Source organism: Atractosteus spatula, chromosome 3, assembly GCF_055471065.1.
Source record: "Atractosteus spatula isolate fAtrSpa1 chromosome 3, fAtrSpa1.hap1, whole genome shotgun sequence".
Lineage (NCBI taxonomy): Eukaryota > Metazoa > Chordata > Actinopteri > Semionotiformes > Lepisosteidae > Atractosteus > Atractosteus spatula.
This window is the reverse complement of record NC_142708.1, coordinates 54,221,312-54,242,983: the sequence shown is the minus strand read 5'-3', so window position 1 is coordinate 54,242,983 and position 21,672 is coordinate 54,221,312. Positions and strand designations below refer to the sequence as shown.

The window sequence follows — 21,672 nt, the reverse complement described above, 5'->3', positions numbered from 1 at the left end:
TACAGTTTACACAAAACATTGACCAAAACAACAAAAAAAAGAAAAAAATCAATATAGGACAGTGAGGGCAAGAGCACATCCTTAGTCTGGTCTTGTGAAACATATTAATTATTGTTAGGCATTGTTGCCCATTCCAAATTCCAACAAGATAATGTTTGGAAAAAACAAAACTTGCAGCACAGATTAATTATTTATTTCTTCAGTCTGAAAAACTATATAAGAGCCTGTTTTGTTTTTTGTGAGTCCACCCATAAATTTCTTAGTGGGACAATCAGCTTTTTAAAAATGAAGTGGGTGACTTTAATTTCGCTTGTAATTCTGATATCCTTTGCTCAGTGTTTGGATCTGAGGAGACCAAAAAGAGAAGGTATGAAAAACAAAGCATTATGTTGCATGCTGCATTAAAGGGCAAACAAAACACATAAATGTGCTCTGTGAATAGAAAATATTTTGTTTCAGATTGAATAAATTCTTAAATTGATTCTTACAAAAATATTGTCTTCCAAAATTCTTAAAGCACAAGGATATATCTATCAATAAATTTAACAATAAACATAATGCCTAAAATCATATATTTGTATCTATCCATCAATCTATATGTTTAAATAACATATGTACTGTGTCATATTGTAGCAGAAAGCATAGGGGGTGTTTGTTTGACACATGATTTGTTAATTTATTCTACAATAGTAAAACATTCTTTATCTAAGAACCTTGCTCCTGCATCTGTTGCTTACCTTTTTCCTGACATACAACTGAAAAGTCTATATTGTTCTGTTTCTGTGTAAAAATAAAATCCTTCTGGAAAATATTTTACCATATTAGGGGCAGCATCTATGAAGCCTTCAATAGAGTGTTAATTTTGCACAACGTTTGTTTGAAGAAAAAGTCCTGTTGTTTTCATTAGAGTCAAACACTTTGGGAGGCTAAATTGTTTTTTCTTTCTAGTCTGTAAGCATGAGTTTTTCGCTTTACTGCCTTTTCTTAATTAGGAATACAGCCCTTGTAAAGAGACCTCGATTTTCACGTCTTGATTTTGTAATTGTTTGCAATCTGCTTTCCCCCTTTTTCATAGCAAACACGATTTGTCAGTATTATACTGCTTTAAAAGAAGAAGGATTCAAAGCCATGTGAGTATTATCCAAATGGGAATATCTACCTATACAGAAAATTATTGATGTGATTGCTTAATGACTTCAATATCAGTGAATACGTTTCCCTAAATCTAAGTAAATCTGTACTTACTGTATAAAGATTTATTTTATAAGTACAGATTACAAAAATAAATACCAAAACAATGCTAGCCTGCTTTACCACCTGTGATAAATCCCATTGTTTTTGTAATTTGATTACTCGAGGGTAGATTTTAAGCATTTTTAATTTTACTGTTTGAGTACTGTTGTCAAGGTTATATTTTTTCTAGATTACAAAGGATCTTTAGTATGGGTTTTCTGTCTTAACAGTACTATGTCTTTTAAGTAACAAAAGCAAACAGCTTAGGAATTTATAACTGATATTAGTGAAATATGATTATCTCCTATAATAAAGATCAGCTATTGCTCAACTAGTGGGTTTAATAACAAGAATGTGGTCATTCACCTCACCTTGGTTACCCAGCCCTAGATTTCATCTGTTTAGAGTGCATCCTTATGGTAAATTACCAAAAAATGCTGAGGTACTCAAGGTCATTTTTTCTTCTCCACTAACGAAGAGGACTGGGCCCATACTGCAAAATCAAAATCAATTGGGAATATCTTGCAACAATGCAAGCGAGTGTAAAAATGTGTTAGAACTCATTATTATTTCACGGATTTCACTTGGTCTTCCTTCCAGTGTACTTGTCGGTCTGGCTCAGAACCTGCCCAAGAGTACATTTGAAGAGCTTATTCCACTGGTCCGACAGAGCACAGCTGCAGCACAGGGCTGTTGCGGTGATTCCCCAAGTGCTGACTGCTTGAAAGACGAGGTAAGCATAATCAACCACTGTGAAGATGTGCACTGAATGCATACCATCTAGTCTGGCCATACAATTGTTTGGGAAATGGTAGTAGGTGAAGGACACCACTGTATTTGACCAAGTCGTCAACTTTTACAGAAATTCTAAAGGTAGTCTTAGCTAAGAAATAGTTTGCAAAATAGAAATATGTTTGAATACTGACCCTTTTATCACTTTAGTCCCATTTAAAGGGTTGATTTGCACCTAGTCCTGGAGTTTTATGTAGAAATGACAGACCCACACTAAGAAGTTTATCGGGATATGTTTGCCAAAAACCGGGGCATTCTGTAAAGGGTTTCACAAGGGGTCTCAAATGTCTAAATCAATGACAAACTGTAGCAGAACATTCATGGCGTGAGGTGATGGAAGCAGATCACAAGGGCAGATTGCACCTGTAGGATTTTGAATAGATTCTGCATAGAGGAGTGGTTTAATTCTCCCCCACATTACTCAACAAGGCCAGCAGAACCAAAGGAGGGTTTGCTAAATACTGATTGCTAGAGTATATAAATCAAGCCTTTAGAAAAATTGTTTGTTTCTGTCAAAAATAGAGGAATGTGCACTTAAATTTTCATACTGAAAAACTTTTAGTTGTGGCCAGTTGTGGTTATAAATAAATTTGGAGATTACTGCATATTTGTTGTAGAATGTTTTTTTTCTAAATGATCTGTATTGTATTTCACAGAAAGAACTTTTCCAAGGTGTGGTCTGCTCATCGCAGGAGGTTGTTACTAAAAACGAGCTTGCCGACTGCTGCGCCAAGCAGGGAGCAGAGAGAACCAAATGTTTCATAGAGCACAAAAAGAAAATTCCCCGTGACCTGTCTTTAACGCCCCACCTACCAGCAAGTGAGAAATGTGAGGAGTTTGAAAAAGACCACAATAGATACATGGGACAGTAAGTATGGTTTGTTGTACCTTATGTTGAATTAAGGTATAACCCATTAAAATGCTAAACTTGTATAAATAGAACAACATTTATTTCAATTACTGAAATTAAAGTGCAAATAAGAGAAAAGGGGCTGTGCACTACAAAAGACCTACACTTCAGATGAAAAAAAATATAAAGGACTGACAATGACCACAAGACTCCCATAGTGCACTGGGATAACGTGAAAAGGCAGGTAGTCTTTTCTAATGTGCCCACCGATTGAAATGTTTTTGATTTAATTCCACTGAGGTGTCAGGGAAGCCATGGAAGTCATCATTTTGCCAGATTTGAGAGAGCACTGGTCTACTAATACCCTCCTAGAATTGGGAGGTGCTGAGTCAATTGTGTATCACCACTTGAGATGGTGACAGACTTACAGTCAACTAATGCCCTGGTGTCAGAGACCTCTACTTGCTCTCAGAACAAGGGTGTTTAACAGATAAGCCACTTGAGAGACCCAAATTGTCTTTTAACATTCATTTGTTATTTATGGCCAAAATAGATATGCTTTAGAGACTCCAAACTCCAAATACACAGCCTCAACTCAAACCTTTTACAAGTGGTTTTTGATGTTTTTTTTAAATGTAATTTCTGTTGATTTGTCTATTTGGAAAGTAACCACTGAAAGAGTTACTGTTTGTACAACCTAACATTTAGTAAATTATAAGCACATAAATATTTGAAAGCTGTTACAGGCATTCAATACAAATGGTATAAAAAAGAAAGATTACATTCAGTATGTTGCTTTCAGCCCAGCTGAAAGAGAGGAAAATATATTTGTTCAATACTTTTGTATCAGAAATTCTTGCCTGATAATATGTAAAAATACATATGTCAAATGTCAATCACTGAAACCATAGTGTGACTTCAACAGAGGTAGTTCTATTGAATAAATGTTTCTCATTACTTTCCCTTTACAAAGCACATGTGCGAAGCGTGTGAATAAGGTCACAACAAGTCAAGTGAAATTGAGCTAATCACATAATTTCTGTCCTATATACTGTTAATAAGCTCTCTTCAACATTATTTTTTATTTTACTTGAAGTAAAATAATGGCAACAATAGTGCGGTAATAATTCACAATAACTCCATAAACGTATCAGTCTTTTTTCTTTTGTAGCTTCATTTTTCGCTTCTCGAAGCGAAACGTTCTGCTGCAGCCACAGGTCATACTGGGAATTACTGACGGGTACGAGAAGAGCTTGACAGAATGCTGTAAAGCGGCGGACGCTCAGCACTGTCTTGACGCAAAAGTAAGTTAAACCGTTAGGGTTTATTTTCACGTCATATACTGCAGAAAAGCACATTCTTTTCACAGACCTTCAATGCTCCATTTCTTTGTTTTTCATTCAATTCATAGAAAGATGCCCTTCAACGTGTTATTGAAGACCGAATCACAGAGCTGAAATCTACTTGCGTGATTTATGAGAAGTATGGACTGCGGATTTTGAAAGCCAAGTAAGATTTTGACTTATTTTTCCAGTGATATTAGTGATCTTAGATCTAGTGATCAGCATTGACATAATATGTCAATTTAGCTTTGGCTTTCATTTCTGCTCAATAGGAATTGGGCATAGTTTAGTATGAGATTTGCTTCATTTTTATTTTCGACAGTTTATATCTATATAGTTTTAATAATCTATCACATCTCCCAAGAACACGATTTTTTAAACTTAAATTTATTTACATAGAAACGTTTTCAAAAATAGAAATAGTTTATTGTGATATACAATTGAAATGCTAATCTGTGCTAGGTCAATCTGTTTGTCTAAATACCTTAAAAATGTACAAATTTACACAGTTAAATTAAAGTTTACAGATGACAGTAGTACTAAAGAAATAACAACATCAAGTCTTCCATGTTGCAGCCGATTATTTTAATCACAATTACACTACCAATATAGCCAGACTTTCAGTTTTTTTAAATTGTGCAATGTAATGTCAGGAACCAAATCTATTACAATGTTATCATAACCCACGTATTTATTTCTTATTATTTCACTTCATATTTCAGGAAACTAGTTCAGTACAGTCAAAAACTACCACAAGCAACCTTTGAAGAAGTTGTAGACATGACTGACAGAATTGCAGCTATGACAGCCACCTGTTGCAGTGGAGATATGATCCAATGTATGAAACAAAGGGTAGGTGGATCTTTTCACATTTTTATTTATACAAGGCAAAGTTCACTGAAATATAAAATGATACTAATAATGAACCTTCTGCTCAGGTTACACTCAAAACAACTTGAGTGCAGTCTCAGCAAATAACAGTTATGTTTCTTTTTCAGAGCCACACTGCTGTCACACATATTTTTTCCTGGGTTTTCCCTTTTACGTGTTTGTGTTACCTTAAAAACAATGGTATGGGTTAATTAGTCTTAATTTGTCTAATTTATTTAAACTGTTTTTAGAGAATGAAAATATTGAGTAAACTGACAGTAAATAGATACTTTTCTAAATGTATTTGCATATATTTACTTGATGAAAAAGCTCTTTCCTATAATTTAATTGGCTTCCCAATCTCAACATATTTGATGTTAGGCTTGAAAAACATTAAGCATGAAGGTCTTAATGAAAAAGCATCTTTATCGTCCAATTAAAATTGGCTTATTAATTTACGTCTTATGTTTTTTTTGTCTTTTTGAGCATTTTAAAATTAAGGGCTTTCCTTATTCCATTTTTGTTGGTTTCCTATTGTTATTCCATTGTTCTGTTGCTATTTATTGTTTGTATTTGACTTCATTTATACTGTTTGTTTATTGTCTGTATATACTGGCTTTATTTATTATTTACTGTTTTGTAATGTGCTGTCTACAGTGTGTGGTGTTGTCCGTTGTGCTGTACATATCCTGAGAGAATGGCATGAATAAGAATCCCATTGTACATGTACATACAGTATGACAAATAAACTCCTCTATCTATTGTTTATTGTTGAACCACCAGCTGTTTCTTCTCTACTTTCTCAAATAACCTGTGCTGAAGCCAGGAAATTGAAAGGTATTGAAAAGTGTAGCTGTTATCCTTTAATTGCTTTGTCTTTCCTTTCTTTAGAAAGAATTAGTAGATGCTGTCTGCTCCAGAGATGACACCCTGACTAGAACTAAGCATCTGGCCGAATGTTGTAAGGCCTCTGTCATAGATCGTGGAGCATGTATTGAGAGAATGAAGGCAGATGACAAACCTAAAGACCTGTCTGCTAAAGTCGAAAGTTTCATCAAGGATAAAGATGTCTGTCAAAAGTTGAAAGCTGACCATGACACATTCCTAGGAAGGTAAGAGATTTCAGTGAAGAATTAAAGAATTAATGGAGAAAGGTGTGAAAAAATGCTTAAATAATTTTCTGCATGTTCATAATGGAGGGTTTTTTAACTATGAGTTTCAGTCTTGCGATTTGAATCACAATTACTTTGGGGGTTACTTTATTTTTCCTAATTTATATAAATCATAGCTAGATATTTGTAATAATCTTTTTGATATCTAGATCCTGACATCATGAGACACATGTCCTCATGACCAGAGTTGTTTATTCATAGAGTTTGAAGATTTGAGCTGCATTTTTGCAACTGTATTCATTATGCTGTGGAAATTAAATACATTCAATTGCATCTAAAGAGGAACACATTCAAAACTTGGGAAAAAAAACACTCTAATCTCATTTGTACTATATGTATGAGTCGTACCAAATCTTTAACATCCAGAAATCATGTTTAATTTGGCAGTATACAATTAGGTCATTATTAAAACTCAATAGGAACATATTGTCTCATTAAATATCAAAACCATCAATGTCTCTTTATTTATTTATTAAATGAATTTGTTCATTTATTGAAATGTGTTATCACAGCAACTGAATTGGATATGCTTCTTCCAAAGTGGGTAATACTGTACATACAGCTGAAGTAGTTCAAGTAGGTAGCCGCGTCTGTAACGTTGTGTAGTACAGGACCCAATGCAGATGGTATAATCCGGAAGTGAGCAGAGTAGAACAATGGGGAAGAGACGAGGATCAGGGCAGGTTGACAAACAGGGGGGCGTGACGACAGTGAACATGTGCTCGGGGGGCATGGCCACGGCAGACAAGTCCAAGGGTGTTCAGGGGGAAATCCAAAAGTCCAAAACCGGGAAATCCAAGCGAGACGAAAACAAGATAGTTAAAAACCAAAATGGGATCCGGTGCAGGGATGGGGAATAAAAGCAGGATCACGAGGCCAGGCGCTCTGAACACCGGACTCAGCAGGGTCAGGACGCCGGTAGGAGGCCTATGTCCTCAAGCCGCGGACGTAGGGCGACTTGGTGGTAGGCGGGCCTCCAGGCGTCCGTCTTCCAATGCAGAGCTGGGAGTAGCAAGAGCACCCGGCTTAAATAAGGCGGGGCAGGATTGAGGGCAGGTGCACGGAATCAGCCAAAATGTGAAAGAGCAGGAGCAGCCTTAAGAGGAGGGATTACGATCATGACAGCGTCAGCATGTGAAAAAATAATAATAATATAATAATAAAAATAAATGTTATTTATAGAGCACCTTTCATTCAAACAGCAGCTCAAAGTGCTTTACAAACCAAGCGTAAAAATAAAATCTTAAAATTAAGAGATATACTTTCAGTTGTAAAGGAAAACACAATAATACAGTATAGCAACATAAATGTCAATTTTATTCTTGAAAAATAAATAAATAGAAATTAGGAAAGTCATTATAAAATAAGAACAATAAAATATAAATAAAAAGAAAGAAAAAGAACAAAGAACCATTTTAACTAAAAGCTAAATTAAAAAGATATGTTTTCAAATGTTTTTTAAAACAATGTACGGAGCTTGACTGCCTAATAAAAAGTGGTAATAGGTCTATTCTATGGTGAAAAGAGGGCCCTCACACCTGAAGAAGGCTTCACAGCCGAAACGTTGTGTTTTCTCTCTTCTCTTTTCAGCATGGAATAAACCTATTACTTGTTCCTTTGCAGACTACACATGCTGACGCAGCTTCCCACCTGAACTAATAAAAAGTGGTAGTAAGTTCCATAATTCAGAAGCATAAACACAAAAAGCAGCCTCTCCACTCTTTATGTATTTCACATGTGGTACAGTATTTGCAGAAGGCAAGTATTTGCAGATCTCAGATCACGTATAGGAACATATAAAGACAGAAATTCAGTAAGGTACATAGGTGCTAGGCTGTTTCGAGCTTTAAAAACAAGTAAAAATAAGTGTAGGCTGCAATGGAGCAAGTAAAGGTTTATTCCATGCTGAAAAGAGAAGAAAAGAAACACAACGTTTTGGCTGTGGAGCCTTCTTCGGGTGTCACCCTTCTTGACGCCCAAAGAAGGTTCCACAGCCGAAATGTTGTGTTTCTTTTCTTCTCTTTTCAGCATGGAATAAACCTTTACTTGCTTCAATACATAAAGCTGTTGTGTACCATGTTGTTTTTTGCTGAGAAAAACAACACTCCCCCACATGCTTATTTTGGAGGGTATAGTCCAGCAGTGGGTTTTTTGTAAGTTAAAATATTAATTATCGAGATAGAAAGTAAATATCCAACTATAACCATCCATTTCCTAACCACATCATCCAGCATGGTGTTACAGGGGATACCAGAACCTAACCCAGCAAGCAAGGGGCAGAAAGCAGGACACATCCTGGATGTTGTTCCAGTCCATCACAGGACACACCAAGACACAAACACACACCCGCACACCAGAGCCAATTTTCCCAGAAACCAATTTTTTGTAAAGAAGGTTTTAAGTCTGATTTTTAAAAGTGCCCAAGGAAAGGACTGACTGTCTGATGTCAGTGGCGCTAGGTTTCCACAGTTCTGGGGCATAACAGGAGAAAGCCCTTAGTATGTAGATGAGTTTGGGGGGCAAAGAGGAGACTAGAGTCAGACTAATGAAGGTTGAGAGTAGGAAGATAATAAATCAACACAAAACCTTCATACAGTATATACTGATGGAAAAAAGAAACGCATCACCTCCTCCTCCACACTCTGGCCCTCCTGTCTGCAGCGAACAGGCTGAAGAGTGACTCTTTCGTGAAGAGGACCTGATGCCACTGCTAACGAGTCCATCGGAGCCTCTGTCTGGCCCAAGCCAGGTGGCTGTCATCTAGGAGATGTGAGCAGAGGGCCTCTGACAGGTCACCTTGCTCTAAGGCCAGCAGCATGGAGCCTCACTTTCCTGTCACTGATGCGGGCATTGTGTTCGCTGGCAGTTTCAGTAGCGGTACAAGTAACTGAAACGATTTCTCAGATGGACCAGTCTGATGAGTCTCTCCTGCTCTGGTGTGGTCACTTGAGGGTGCCCGGATCTTGGACGGTCATCTGTCCTGCCCGTCTGCTGAAACCTTCTCTTCAGTCGGGACACAGTGGAGTGGCTTACTCCATAGGTCTGGCAGTGCTGGCACATGACATGCCTGCCTGCAACATGCCAATGGCCCTCTCCCTTGCTTCTGGTGACATTCGAGGCATTATGGAATGCACAGATAACTGTCTAAGTGTGGCCTTTTTCCTGCAGTGACCTAAGCTTTGAATTAAGGCCTTTTTAAAGGTGACCTGATCGGGCATTGTTCCACCCGGACCTCGTTGGTTAAAAGTGCACCTAGCGAGCTTTATTGTGATTGGCAAGTTGCAATGCCTCACTGCACAAGCTGTATTGCTGGTCAGAAAGCTTAGAACAAATTGACAACTTTTTGTGAAAGTACATAAGCCATAACTATAGTATTCTCTTTCAAGAAAATGTTGTGTTTCTTTTTTCTATTAGTATTGAAATGCATTATAGCTTATGTGTACACAATTCTGTTATCTTTTTTTGTCACAGAGTTTCGGCTGTGAAGCCTTCTTCAGGTGTGAGGAAGAAGGCTTCATAGTCGAAATGTTGTGTTTTCCCTCTTCTCTTTTCAGCATGGAATAAACCTATTACTTGTTCCTTTGCAGCCTACGCATGCTGACGCAGCTACCCACCTGAACTACTTCAACCTACTTCTGCTGCGACCCACTATGCCTTCCTCTAAATCTTTTTCGAGATCTTTTCGTCGTTCCTTCTCTTCCTCCCTGGGCAATTTGCCCCCCTCTCTCACTAAACCAGCATTCCGTCTCTTCACCCTCACACCTGAAGAAGGCTTCACAGATGAAACGTTGTTTTCTCTCTTATCTTTTCAGCATGGAATAAACCTATTAATTGTTTTTTTAGTCATAGTTACAGTTTTCTAGATTGCATTTAACCCACAAAGGTCAAGTGACCAACTATATCTTTTTTAGACAGCATGATAGATTTATATTACTTTCATAAATCATGAAATCATACCTGGCCATGTTTCTAGATTTATAAAATTCCCTTTTATTCATTTCATTTTAAAATTGACATCCACTGGCTTTTTTAAAGAAGACCTTTTTAAATAGGACTACAGCATATCAGACTGTATCCTTGAACAGAACTTTCTTCGCACTACATCTTTAAGAGGAAAAATTATAATAAAGTACCATCTGTATTACTATTTTCTTTTTTGATTTCAGATTTATTTATGAATATTCAAGAAGGCATCAAGAGCTGTCAATCCAGATGATCTTGAGGATAGGCAAAGCCTATGAAGAAATTTTGAAAAAATGTTGCGAGACTGATGATCCTCCAGCCTGCTATGGATCAGCTGTATGTTAGAGCAATACAAACATAAGCATTTGAACACTGTGAAATAAGAAATAATAAGAGAGAGGAATATTTCAATAATACACGGAAGAAAGCTAATCTGTTAACAGTTTATAAATAACTTTATTTTATAATTAATATATCTATAAATGAGTATCACAAACTGTTGAATTGTACATTAAATAAAACTGAAGTATGTAACTTTTAAATTCAGTATTACATGTTAAGAAGCAAAATTGTTTCAGAAAATAATCATGCCATTATTTACTTCCATGCTCCTTTTTATTTTCACTTTATAGGATGCAGATCTTGCAAAGGCTATTCATGAAAATCTACAGCACTTTAAAGGCATGTGTGAAATTGAAAAGCAAAAAGGAGAAGACGCTTTTGAAAAATTGTAAGGAATACTATTTATGACTACATACATTCATACTTTTAGAACTAATTTTCACTTATTACCTTTTTAAAGTTGTTTCATAGTTGTCTTAAATTCAAAACTGTACTGCAAGTGCCTTTACAAATTGTGCAAAAACACATATGCTTACTTTTATGTTCTTGAAATTTATATTAAATAATTTGTAATCTTATTATATTTTGTATATAGAATTAAAGTTGAAATGTTTTTTTTTTCATTTTTAGAATGCTTGTTCAATATACAAAAATAATGCCCCAGGCTCCTTTTGAAGGACTAAATGTTGTGGCACATACAATTGGTGATGTCATTGACTTCTGCTGTAAAAGTAAAGATCTAGATCACACCTTGATGCCTTGTGCTGAGGAAAGAGTGAGTATTTTTTTCTTTCATTAATAGTATTAATATTATAATTTAATATTAATAGTATAATGTTGTCTACGCTATATGATGAGATTTGTGTACATCATATTGCATGCCTAATGGAAAGCAGATTCTGCAACATTTAAATCACATACAGTATAAAAGCAAAGTTGATTAGTATTTACAGTATATCTAGTATTTTGGGCATTCAGAATGCACAGCTGCTGTACTTTACTATTACTTTTATTACTTTCTTACTATTACTTACTTTCAAGTTACTTACTTTCAATGGTTAAAATGCAAGTTGCAAGTTGCACACTCTCAACTGCCAACACACTCTTCATTATAATTTATTAAACTGTCAGTGCTTCAGCATAAAAATGTATTTTATCAGGAAAACACAGGTCTAATACCATTATATATTTATTTTTTATTAAGTGAAATAACACCTTTGTTGACTCAAATGTGTATATTCTGCCATCCGTTCCTGTGCTGAAATTAGACAGTTTAGAAGTGAGTGTAGATTGTCTCATGATGTAAAGACCAACTGAAGTTGAATTCTGCAGATATACAGTAGAGTATGATTATGGCATTCAAAGGTTGAATTTATGAAGTTCTTTATACATATTTGTACATAACATCTATTCATTTTGACAACATGAAAAGCCTGCCTTAACCATGAGTTTCCATCTTAGATCCTGGTGTTTATTTTAGAATTACAGACTTACCATATTATTTGTTTTCTTTAATGCTGTACTGCCTGTCTTTCTTAACAGCTGACTAATGTTATTGATCAGACATGCTCTGAAACTGATCCTGCTACCATTAACCCTCACATTGACCAATGCTGCAAGGAGTCTTACTCAACAAGAAGACCCTGCATCCTCAAAATCCAGCCAGACCAAGAGTTCAAGCCACCAGCTCTTACAGATGATTCGTTCCCTATTGGGGCAGCTCTGTGTGACATGAAACCACATGACTTATTTGGTGCAGCTAAGAGGTAATGTTGTTTGACAATTAAACTTAAAATCATTAAAAAGGAAAGACAATTACAATAATAATACACTCCATTAGGTACTCTGACCTCATATGTTTTGCTTATATAGCTAATGCTTGTTCTCATGATTCAAAACTGCAGTTTTAGTTGTTTTTTGTATTGTACTGCATTTTGATTGCATTTTAAAGGATGTAAATTATCCTTTAATATTGAAAAGTCATTCTCCAAGCATGTTCAGTGTGACTTCCTCTACTGTGTAGTCAATCACATTTGGCAAGGGTACAGTCAACACAACACATTCTGATTCATGTCTGGGGAAATCTGTACTATACAGTATGTTCTGCTATGAAGATACTGTATACTGCTTTCAAAACCACCGATAATTTGTAGGTAGCCAAGAATACTCATTGTTCCAGTTATCCACACAGACAAAAACCATATGGATAGAGATCAGGTGACAGGAAAGACCAAGCCAGTCCACCAACATTGAAGTTGAGGATCAATAGGATTTTTCCCAGTAATGTTGCAGAAGAACACTGCTCTTACAGTGGTTAGAACCCCACACTCATGTACTGTCTGAGTAAGATGGGTGCTGCTCTGCTCTACCAGTACTGGGATTCCATCATGGCAGACTGAGGTGTTTGAGCAGACAGACTGACACATTTTAGACAGCACAGAACTGAACTTCCTGCCTCAGAAGAATTTCTCGGGAGTGACCTTACCTTCTATAGCTGGGCCTATTGCATTGCCACACATCCAGTCTCCTCCGTTTGAATGAATAAAATGTAATTTACCATAAGTCTCAGACTCTCTGAAGGCCTCTTTGAAAAGTCACAACAAAATTTTAGCTCGGTTTACATATTTTCCCAATTAACACCCTCGTTCACATTCCATGACAGTGTCTTGAACAACAGCTGTAGAGGTGCATTTCAAGAATGCCAGACTTTATAGATAGAAATTCGCATCCCATTACTAGCTTCTTGTAAGATGGTGCACACCTAACCTCATATAACAACACCGTTTTGAATGCTTACAATGGTCGAGCACATTGGCAGGTGGTTAGTGGGATTTTCCACACAGGTCTTGGATCCTAGCTTTGATTCTGAACTGGTACACCTTCTGAGCAGAGTTTGTAAGTTCTCCACAAGCTGACATGGGTGTGCTTAGGGTGTTACAGTTTCCTTCAAACTTCCAAAGACATGCTGGCTAGGTTAACTGGAGATTCTAAATGATGCATGCATGAGCCCTGCGATGGATTGGCATCCTCTCCAGTGTGTAATCTCATCTTGCATCTCAGATTTAAGCTCTGCATTGCTGTGACTCTTGCCAGGAAAGATCGGTCTTTCTAATAATGGTTGGATAATGGTCAAATGAGAAAATGATTGCTATATACAGGAACTATACTTATAGAACTTATATACTTATAGAATTATACTGTACATACAGTTCCTATATAGTATATAGGAACTGTATGTACCCTCAAGGGCTGCTTTTCTCTTTCATCTGTAAAAAATGCATGTTCACTGTTCCATCGTACATTCTTCAGTTTCTCGTAGGAGATCCTGTATTATTTGTGAGCTCAAAATATCTCCCATGTACAGAAACAAAGTTGAAGAAGGATCAGCCAAATATGTGCCATATTAGGTGTGATGTGGCACATTTACTGTAACATTGTCTACCATTCATTCACAAATGACTGAGTTAGCTTGGATTCTGTTTCATTTAACTCTTATTTTAGATTTATAGATTTAAAACATATTTTTTCTCAGGCTTCTTTACACTCTGGTGAGGATGAAAACTACCATAACAAATGATCAACTTCAAACAATCTCTAAACATTTCTATGACATGAAAGACAAGTGCTGTGCTGAAGCTGACAAAGCAGCCTGCTTTGCAATAGAGGTACAGTATGTTTTTATTTGCTGGCTATATTTAATACTGCATTAACTTTTAACTGTGTGGTAGTGTTTCTGGATGATTGAAATAACAACCGGATGAGCTGAATGGTTTCCTTCTAAATAAGTAACTTCTCCTGAATTAATGTCTATTCATTTTGAAAAATTCCTTTTCAGAAACCAAAACTAGTGGCTGAGAGTCAAGCCCTTCTTCAGGCCTAATATATTCAGGTATGTTATCTCAGCAGTATATTATTAGATACATAAAGTGGCAGTCAGAGCTTAATGTCACATTATTTTTTATGGATATTCCCCTGATTCATCTGAGTACCTCCTAAAATAAGCCATTGTATGCCTTTCCTATTACGCCTTTACTATTTTTACTATTAAAATTTACATTTTTCTTTTTTATCCTTGCTCTGTGATCCCTGTTTCTTATATTCAGGTTTCACTGGAGAAGACAAAAAGAAGAAGCCATATCTAACAGTATACCTTTCTTCAACGAGTCATGAGATCATGAGTTGCAAAAAACGATCGTGCTGCTGTGTAATCTCAATCCATGGGCCCGTTCTGAGCTGCCGACTACAGAGTCTACATGGTGTAATCATTTCGATAATCAAAGCAAGTAATAAACTGAACTAATTAGAAATCTTGTCTTGTCTTTTATTAATTATATCAAAAGACTTGTGATAGTCTTCTGAAAAAAAACTATGCTTTCGACATAGTGTCATTGGTGAAGACAGTTTAAGAAGCACATGAGCAAAATGAAAGGGACAGGTTTATTCAGGAACAGCCTCAAAACTACATTATAATCCATGTATAATAGGAAAGAATTGGGTACAAACTGTATAGCGTTAAAACACATTTTACAACTAGTCACAAAGAACCATTGAAGCTGCTTAGTGTTCAGCTCTCAATAAAAAGTCAGATAAACTCAGAAACATTCTAACATTAAAGTTGATAAACTGGGTTAACATCTAGTATAAATTCATTGCTGAATACAACAAATCTAAAATCATAAAACCTGATTTCATTATCTTTATTTAATATGTAAAGATGAGCGTTGGTAGTGAAAAATATGTAGCCACTTACAGTATAAATCCTACTTAAATGCTACTTGTTAATGTAAATCTTGAAATCCATTGGACTGTGTTAGATCAAAGATTCCTGCAATGAAGGCTGCAATACAATAGCTTGCACCAGAAATATTTTATTTCTCTTATAATTGGGCTAATATATTTTCAGAAACTAAACTATTTTTTATTACTTCCATTTAACAGTGCTTGCATAAAAAAAGTGCTGGCACTTTTGTTGAGTAGTGTTTTGTTAAGTTCTTGATTTCTGAAACCAATGGCTTGTACTGTATAGCAACAAAACTAGTAAAGAGCTCTGTAAAACCACTAATGCTCTAGATCATTTAGTCTGTTCCATCACAGCATTTATACAAATGTGAAGTTCAGCATCCTACTATATTATTATATAGAAAAAATGTAGTACATCAGTTACTTCAAATTTTACAGTTATTTTTGCAACTGTGGAATTTTTTTTTAAATAGCCTGTTGTCTCTCCTTAAGTCTGTTTACATTAGATTATTCTAAGTATTTTTGGCACACTATGTTCTGACAGAGGGAATGGAGACTTGGCTGCAGATCTCTGTTTCAGACAGCTGGAGTTCCCCATGGATCTTCACTCTCCTGCCCTGTGTTTGTGGAGAGGTGTGTCTTCAGAGATGGTTTCACCACCACTTTTCTGGTCATGTTGACAACACGTCCTCCTTATCAGGAGGCTCAGGCCAGGATGGCAGACAGCAATTATTCCCTCTAGGTTGTAGGCAGCTGCCACAATCGGGGGAGCACATGTAGTCCAGAGCATCATGTTTTGGAAACATTGTACCCATAATTATACATCGATTCTTTGTTTAGCCTCTTTATCTAATACCGGGTTGTTGGGGAGCCAGAGCTTGTCCTGACAAGTAATGGGCAGAAGGCAGGATACACCCTGGTTGGGGCACCGGTCCATTGCAGGGCAGACACAAACACATGCAGACACACACGGGGACCAGTTTTCCAGGAAGTCAGTTAACCTACCAGTAGAACTAGGAGGAAACGTTTTGAAAAACCCTTTGGACTGTGGGAGGAAACCAGACACGCAGAGGAAACCCATGTAAATACAGGGAAAACATACAAACTCCACACAGGTAGCACCCCAGGAATAGTACCCAGGGCCCTAGTGCTGTGAGGCAGCAATATTAACAAATGCACTAGCCTACATCTCCAGAATTGCACATAATGTTCTAATTTAAGTCTTACTCTGCATTGTGTTATTTTTCATAAATATCTTAGCTTGGTGAACTCGGCGTTTACCATCTCATATTTACAATTTACGTTTCTGTTACCTGCATATCACACCTTGCACTTGTCTACATTAGATGTCATGTGATTGCCACAGATACGAACAAGTGAAGCTATTACAATAGACGTCTGTTGGGAGGATATTTCAACATCACAAAATATGTTACTGATAAGTTCATTTTTGTAGTATATTATGTTTTTAATTTCTCCTTGTTCAAAACACTTATTTAATTTTCCTCTCTGAGCACATAACTTTCCGCTGTTTATGATACAAAATTTGACTAGAATTTACTGTATCGACTCGTTTTTAACGTGTACTTTTTATGTAGGCGTGTATAATGTAGTTCCTCACCCCACCCCTAACTTGTGTTGACTCTTTTTACATAACTTTCTCACATTCTCTCCACCCGGTTTCTTATGAGTTAGATTAACACTTGTGGTGCTAAACTACAGAATTGGGAGAGATTGTGTTTAAACTGTGTTTATTTCTAACTGCAGTAATAATTGGTAGGCAGATCAGCGACCGCCCAACTTTATTGAAAAGTATGCCAGTCAGATTTTAGTAAACGTTAAACAAAAATAAGTTAATGCACAGAAAATATATAAATATTGGGGAGAATGTTTTTGTTTCGTAGCTTCTGCTACGAATAAAACATTTATTTTAGCCGTTCTTATTTGTGCCTATACTGTTATTTTTAATAATGTTCACTATTCAGTTCTTGGAAAAATTCACACGGTTACTTTTCACGTCCTGGGGATTTCTTCTGGAAAGGTTGACGTACTGCAGTGTTGTACTGCACATTCATTTGCTAAGGATTTGAAGAACATTGGTCAATTGTATGGAATTTTAGTATGTCCTGGTGGAGAAATTTCACATTTATTTTACGTCCGCTTGATGAATGGGATTTCTGGATAAAACAACACGCCCTTACTATTGGGCGACTCTTTCCAACGTACTTCCTTCCTTTATATAGTTGTCATCCCAGCAACTCATTGCAAGGCTTTTCCAATCTTGCGGTGAGAAAGGGGGGTATAGGCAGGAAAAGCCGTTTTTCTGTATTATAAAAATGCGTTGGAAAACCGCATAAATCTGACATTTTTGGGAGGCTTGGCACTGGAACAGATTTTCAGTGAAGGACAGAAGTCGATTTCGGGGAACGAAACCTGGAAAACCGGAGGAAATCGAGTCGTATTGCTCAAGATTTTACAGTCGTAAGTAAGAAATGGCTGCTTTACAAATGCACCACTTTCATTGATGGTTTACATAAATCGGGAAGGCGGAGTAAATTCAGAACATTTAACAAATAAACATTGGAAAGCAACGTGGTGTAAAAGCAGGCCTGTTGAATACCAGCTTCCATTTTTAAGAACTTACGATGTTTTATACGATTATTATCTATATCATTTTCGCATTTACTCCAATAATCTATTAGGATGGGTTTGTAGCACGGATGTAACAACCGTGTGAGGTATAACGTGAGCATTCTTCGCTGTATAAAATGTGCACATCGGTGCGATGTATCTACTCTTGCGACACTTGACAAACCGTGCGATCTCCATTAGAAAGTGTATCGTTTTGTTCGTATCTGCATTGCAGTTCGATTTTTTTTCTTAAAAGATATGACACTAGTTTGGGAACTTCCTTTTGTGCTAAATAAATTATTAGAAGCGATATTTTCAATAACGTTTTTTTTGGTGTTTATTCGTTTTTAATTTGTAGGCAGTTAAAGCAGCTCTTAAGAGGTTATGCTGTAATAATATTACACACAGTGCAGTTAGCTGCACAGATCTAATATGAACAGATGACATGATGGCAGCGCCGTGCCCCCTTGATTAGGATTTGAATTAAGTTTTAGATATCAATGGGAATGAGTTGTTTGCGCTCTTATCTGCATAGGTTTCGGTAACGATTTTAAATCTAGATAAGGATTTGAGTGATGATAAGGAGCAGATTTAAAGTCGAAAAATATTTTAAAACTCCTTTAGAAATGTGCTATTAGGGCTGCAGGCATGGTCTAGGTTAGTTGTCGTGCTATTGATATTTATTTTAAAAGGGAAAATATGTGTGCGAGAGCATGTATGTATAGAAATGTCCAAATTAATTTACAGAACCGTGACATGTTCGTGTATATAGAGGGCCTTGTGATGATGGTCTAAAACTAGTTTTGCCTGTTAGGCCAGGGAGGTTGAACTAAACAACTCTGCGGCTTTGAGAACGAGAAATATTTAGAAAGACACGCCGCATTTTAAAATCTTTTGAGCATTATGGCGTAGAATTTCAGAAACCACTGTAACTCTATATTTAAACAAAGTCGTCAGGGCACCTGAGAGATTGCTCAAGTGCTATTCGTTCGCGGCATACTGTACCTGTAACTTTCAATGTGTGAACTGGATCTACTGTAGTAGGTAGAGTGCTTGTAAGTTTTCCGTGGATTCAGTGCTGAAAATAGACTCCAGTCACTTCTTGCATTAAATTGCAATAACAATAGGATAATATTGACGACACCTAACTGGGCATAGAAATATATTGACAAAATAAATGGTGATTGACAAATAGTTTAGTTCACAAAATCAATTATTGGTTTAAAATGAGCACAATGAAGAGAGATATACTATAAAATAGGTAGTGGTACATTAAAGCATTAGGTACAGCATGTTTGTGGTCCATAATCTGAAATGTCATCCTCTGTGACCAAATAGCTTGGAAAAAACAAAGCTCCTCTACATTAGTTGTTTTTAAAATGAAATAAATGAAATCTTTAACCACCTGATCTGTTATTTGATGGCAACGTTTGCTGTGCATGAGGTTTCTAGTGTTAAACCAGTGCAAACTGTTGACTGAGGGAAAACTGCATGAAGGTTTGATTAAAATTTTCGAATATAGGCAAAACAAATCAATACAAAAAGGTTTTATTTGGATATTTTTATCTCATATTTTGTAATTGAAACCACGATATCTCATCTTTAAAAGATACTGGCTTTAAAAGATTGATAATCAGCTAGGATCTGTGGCAGAGTACATTATTTTACTTAAATGAGGGGGTTATCACATCTGTTATTGGAGCAGCTTTGTGACACAGATTACATATTTTAGTGCATGCCAAGGTTAGAACAGCAGACATAAATACTGCAGTGTTTACAGAGATGTTAACTTGTAAAATGCTTTAAGTGAGAATGAATAGTTATCTATCTGTAGTCTACCTCACTGCTGGGAAAAGGCCAAACCTGCCTCATACCACAGAATGTCTCCTGCAGTTTTATTCAAAACACAGTGAAGGCTCACTCCCTGTCACCCTGTCTTCATCAGGAATTGGTATGTCTACCTGTCCTTTTCAATCAGACCTCAGTCTAAGGTCAGAGGTTGGCACTCCAATGCAATGAGCCTTCAGCTGTGCATTTGGTCTTCCTGAGGCAGTCCCTAAAAAAAATCTGGGATTGTCCAAAGTAACAGTTGTGCACACTGCATCCACTGCAGTCTTTACTTTCCTTATCTTGGGCTGAGTATGACTGAGTAGGGCCCCTCCCGTTAATCCTGGAAGGGTTCAATAAAAAAATTAAGCAATGACTTAAACTCAGTTCACCCCCCCCAAAGGCCAGCATTTTCCTTGTGGCTTTAAGGGTTGTGTCATCTTAAAAACCTTACCTTAACTTACCACTTTGGCAGCTCAGTGTTGAGATAAGGAAAATTAAGAAACCTCATTTTAATCTTTGGCTATGATGTTACTGAATCCACTTACTATCAGAGCAGCCTTTTTTGTGGCTATAATGTTAATGTTACCAAAGAGAGTGATTAACCTGTAGGCATTACTACCGTGCATCTTCTTTGGAGAAAGTGACTTGGAAGAAAAATCCGTTATACACCCCCCCCCGCTATCTTCCAGTGCAAATCGGTACAATGAATCAGAGGCAGCTCCTAATGGTTCTCGGAATCATTCCCTACTTGATGTGCGGTTGCTGATAAGGGATTAGGAGTGGGGATTCAAGAGCAAGATTTCTGTTGTGATTCTGAAATGAAGCCACCAGAACTTTCAGTTCATCTAGGTCTGATCTAGTGGTCTTGGACTTTGGAATGGTTTTTGGGATCTCTTGTCAACTAGTGTGGATTTAAGCCCATTCATGCTTGATCTGAAATAAAATCATGCACTTAATTTGCATGTAACATTTTAGCATACTAGCGCTAGACTGGCTTGCGAATGTCCAAATTTAATTGCATAATGTGTTCTTTTTGCGGTCTAAATATTGAATATTCTAAAAGAAAACAACAATAGTGAAGTATGAAAACTCAGGTGTTAGGATTTACCACTGGAAAGTGTATTCCATGCAAGGCTGATCTGATACAGTACTGCTGTGATATAGTCTCAGCATTTTCCTTTATATCACTATAGGTGGTATAGAACACTCACCACGTATTATCTGTTGCATAACTCTGTCAGAAGGAAGAATAAAATCATTGCAAAACCCTTCACAGCACTTCAGTCAAGTGTACATTGAAAGCTGTTACACAAGTCTGCTCATGTTATTGGTGTGTATTGTGACATTCCTTAAGCCAAGCCAGCTCGTAAAATAATGACAGTTCAGTTCAGCTGTGAGCTTTGCTGGTTAAGTATCTTTACAGTACAAACTCTACCCAGCAGATGGCAGTAACACATTTATTTTGTTCTTCAAGACAGAAGTAGAATTTCTCAAAGACATGATAGACTTGTGAAATTGTTCATATACTAGGCTTTGCAGTTTCGGAACATGTTCATTGTTTTAATGAACTTGGGTGTGTTTTTATTAAACACATTTTATTTTGGAGAGATTAAAAGGGAAAGGGTTTGTTCCACGTTCTCAGTAATGGGAAATACCCTACGGTTTGAAATCTGTGATTGCTATAATAATGCATCACATGTTGTGGTGTATTCATTGTTGACTTAAATAGTTTAAATACTGTAAATGTATTGTTGCTGTGAAACTGAATTGTTCATTGTATGTCTCCAGTGTCGCCAGTGCATAGATGCAATGAGATTACATTACTTGAGCTTTGTTGCAAAGGGGAAGGAGGAAACACCCAAAAGCTTTAGTGGGAAAAACACACAAAAAGCCTCCACCTTCTGCT

General features: G+C 36.6%; 2 protein-coding genes across 2 annotated transcripts in view; both read left to right on the top strand.

The window, feature by feature from the left end:
- Positions 1-249: 249 nt before the first annotated feature.
- LOC148837944 (albumin 2-like) lies at positions 250-14,872 on the top strand. Its single transcript, XM_088912323.1, has 15 exons — positions 250-367; positions 1,076-1,130; positions 1,834-1,966; positions 2,682-2,893; positions 4,047-4,179; positions 4,287-4,384; positions 4,941-5,070; positions 5,980-6,200; positions 10,427-10,559; positions 10,856-10,953; positions 11,196-11,340; positions 12,108-12,331; positions 14,098-14,230; positions 14,401-14,454; positions 14,669-14,872. The coding sequence occupies exons 1-14, from the start codon at positions 286-288 to the stop codon at positions 14,443-14,445; spliced, it is 1,842 nt and encodes a 613-aa protein (XP_088768449.1). The 5' UTR covers positions 250-285; the 3' UTR covers positions 14,446-14,454; positions 14,669-14,872.
- Positions 14,873-17,537: 2,665 nt separating this feature from the next.
- The window catches only part of slc20a2 (solute carrier family 20 member 2), a 71,865-nt gene continuing 67,730 nt past the window's right edge, over positions 17,538-21,672 (top strand). Inside the window, exon 1 of the mRNA XM_088910678.1 lies at positions 17,538-17,786. The gene's annotated coding sequence lies outside the window, so the exon portion shown is untranslated. The remainder of the gene's footprint in view (positions 17,787-21,672) is intronic.

Bases quoted from the DNA above. Each gene is read 5' to 3' on its own strand.
- LOC148837944 (XM_088912323.1), top strand. From the start codon at position 286: ATGAAGTGGGTGACTTTAATTTCGCTTGTAATTCTGATATCCTTTGCT. The intron at 368-1,075 runs GTATGAAAAACA...CCTTTTTCATAG, and splicing joins GAGGAGACCAAAAAGAGAAG to CAAACACGATTTGTCAGTAT. The intron at 4,385-4,940 runs GTAAGATTTTGA...TTCATATTTCAG, and splicing joins CTGCGGATTTTGAAAGCCAA to GAAACTAGTTCAGTACAGTC.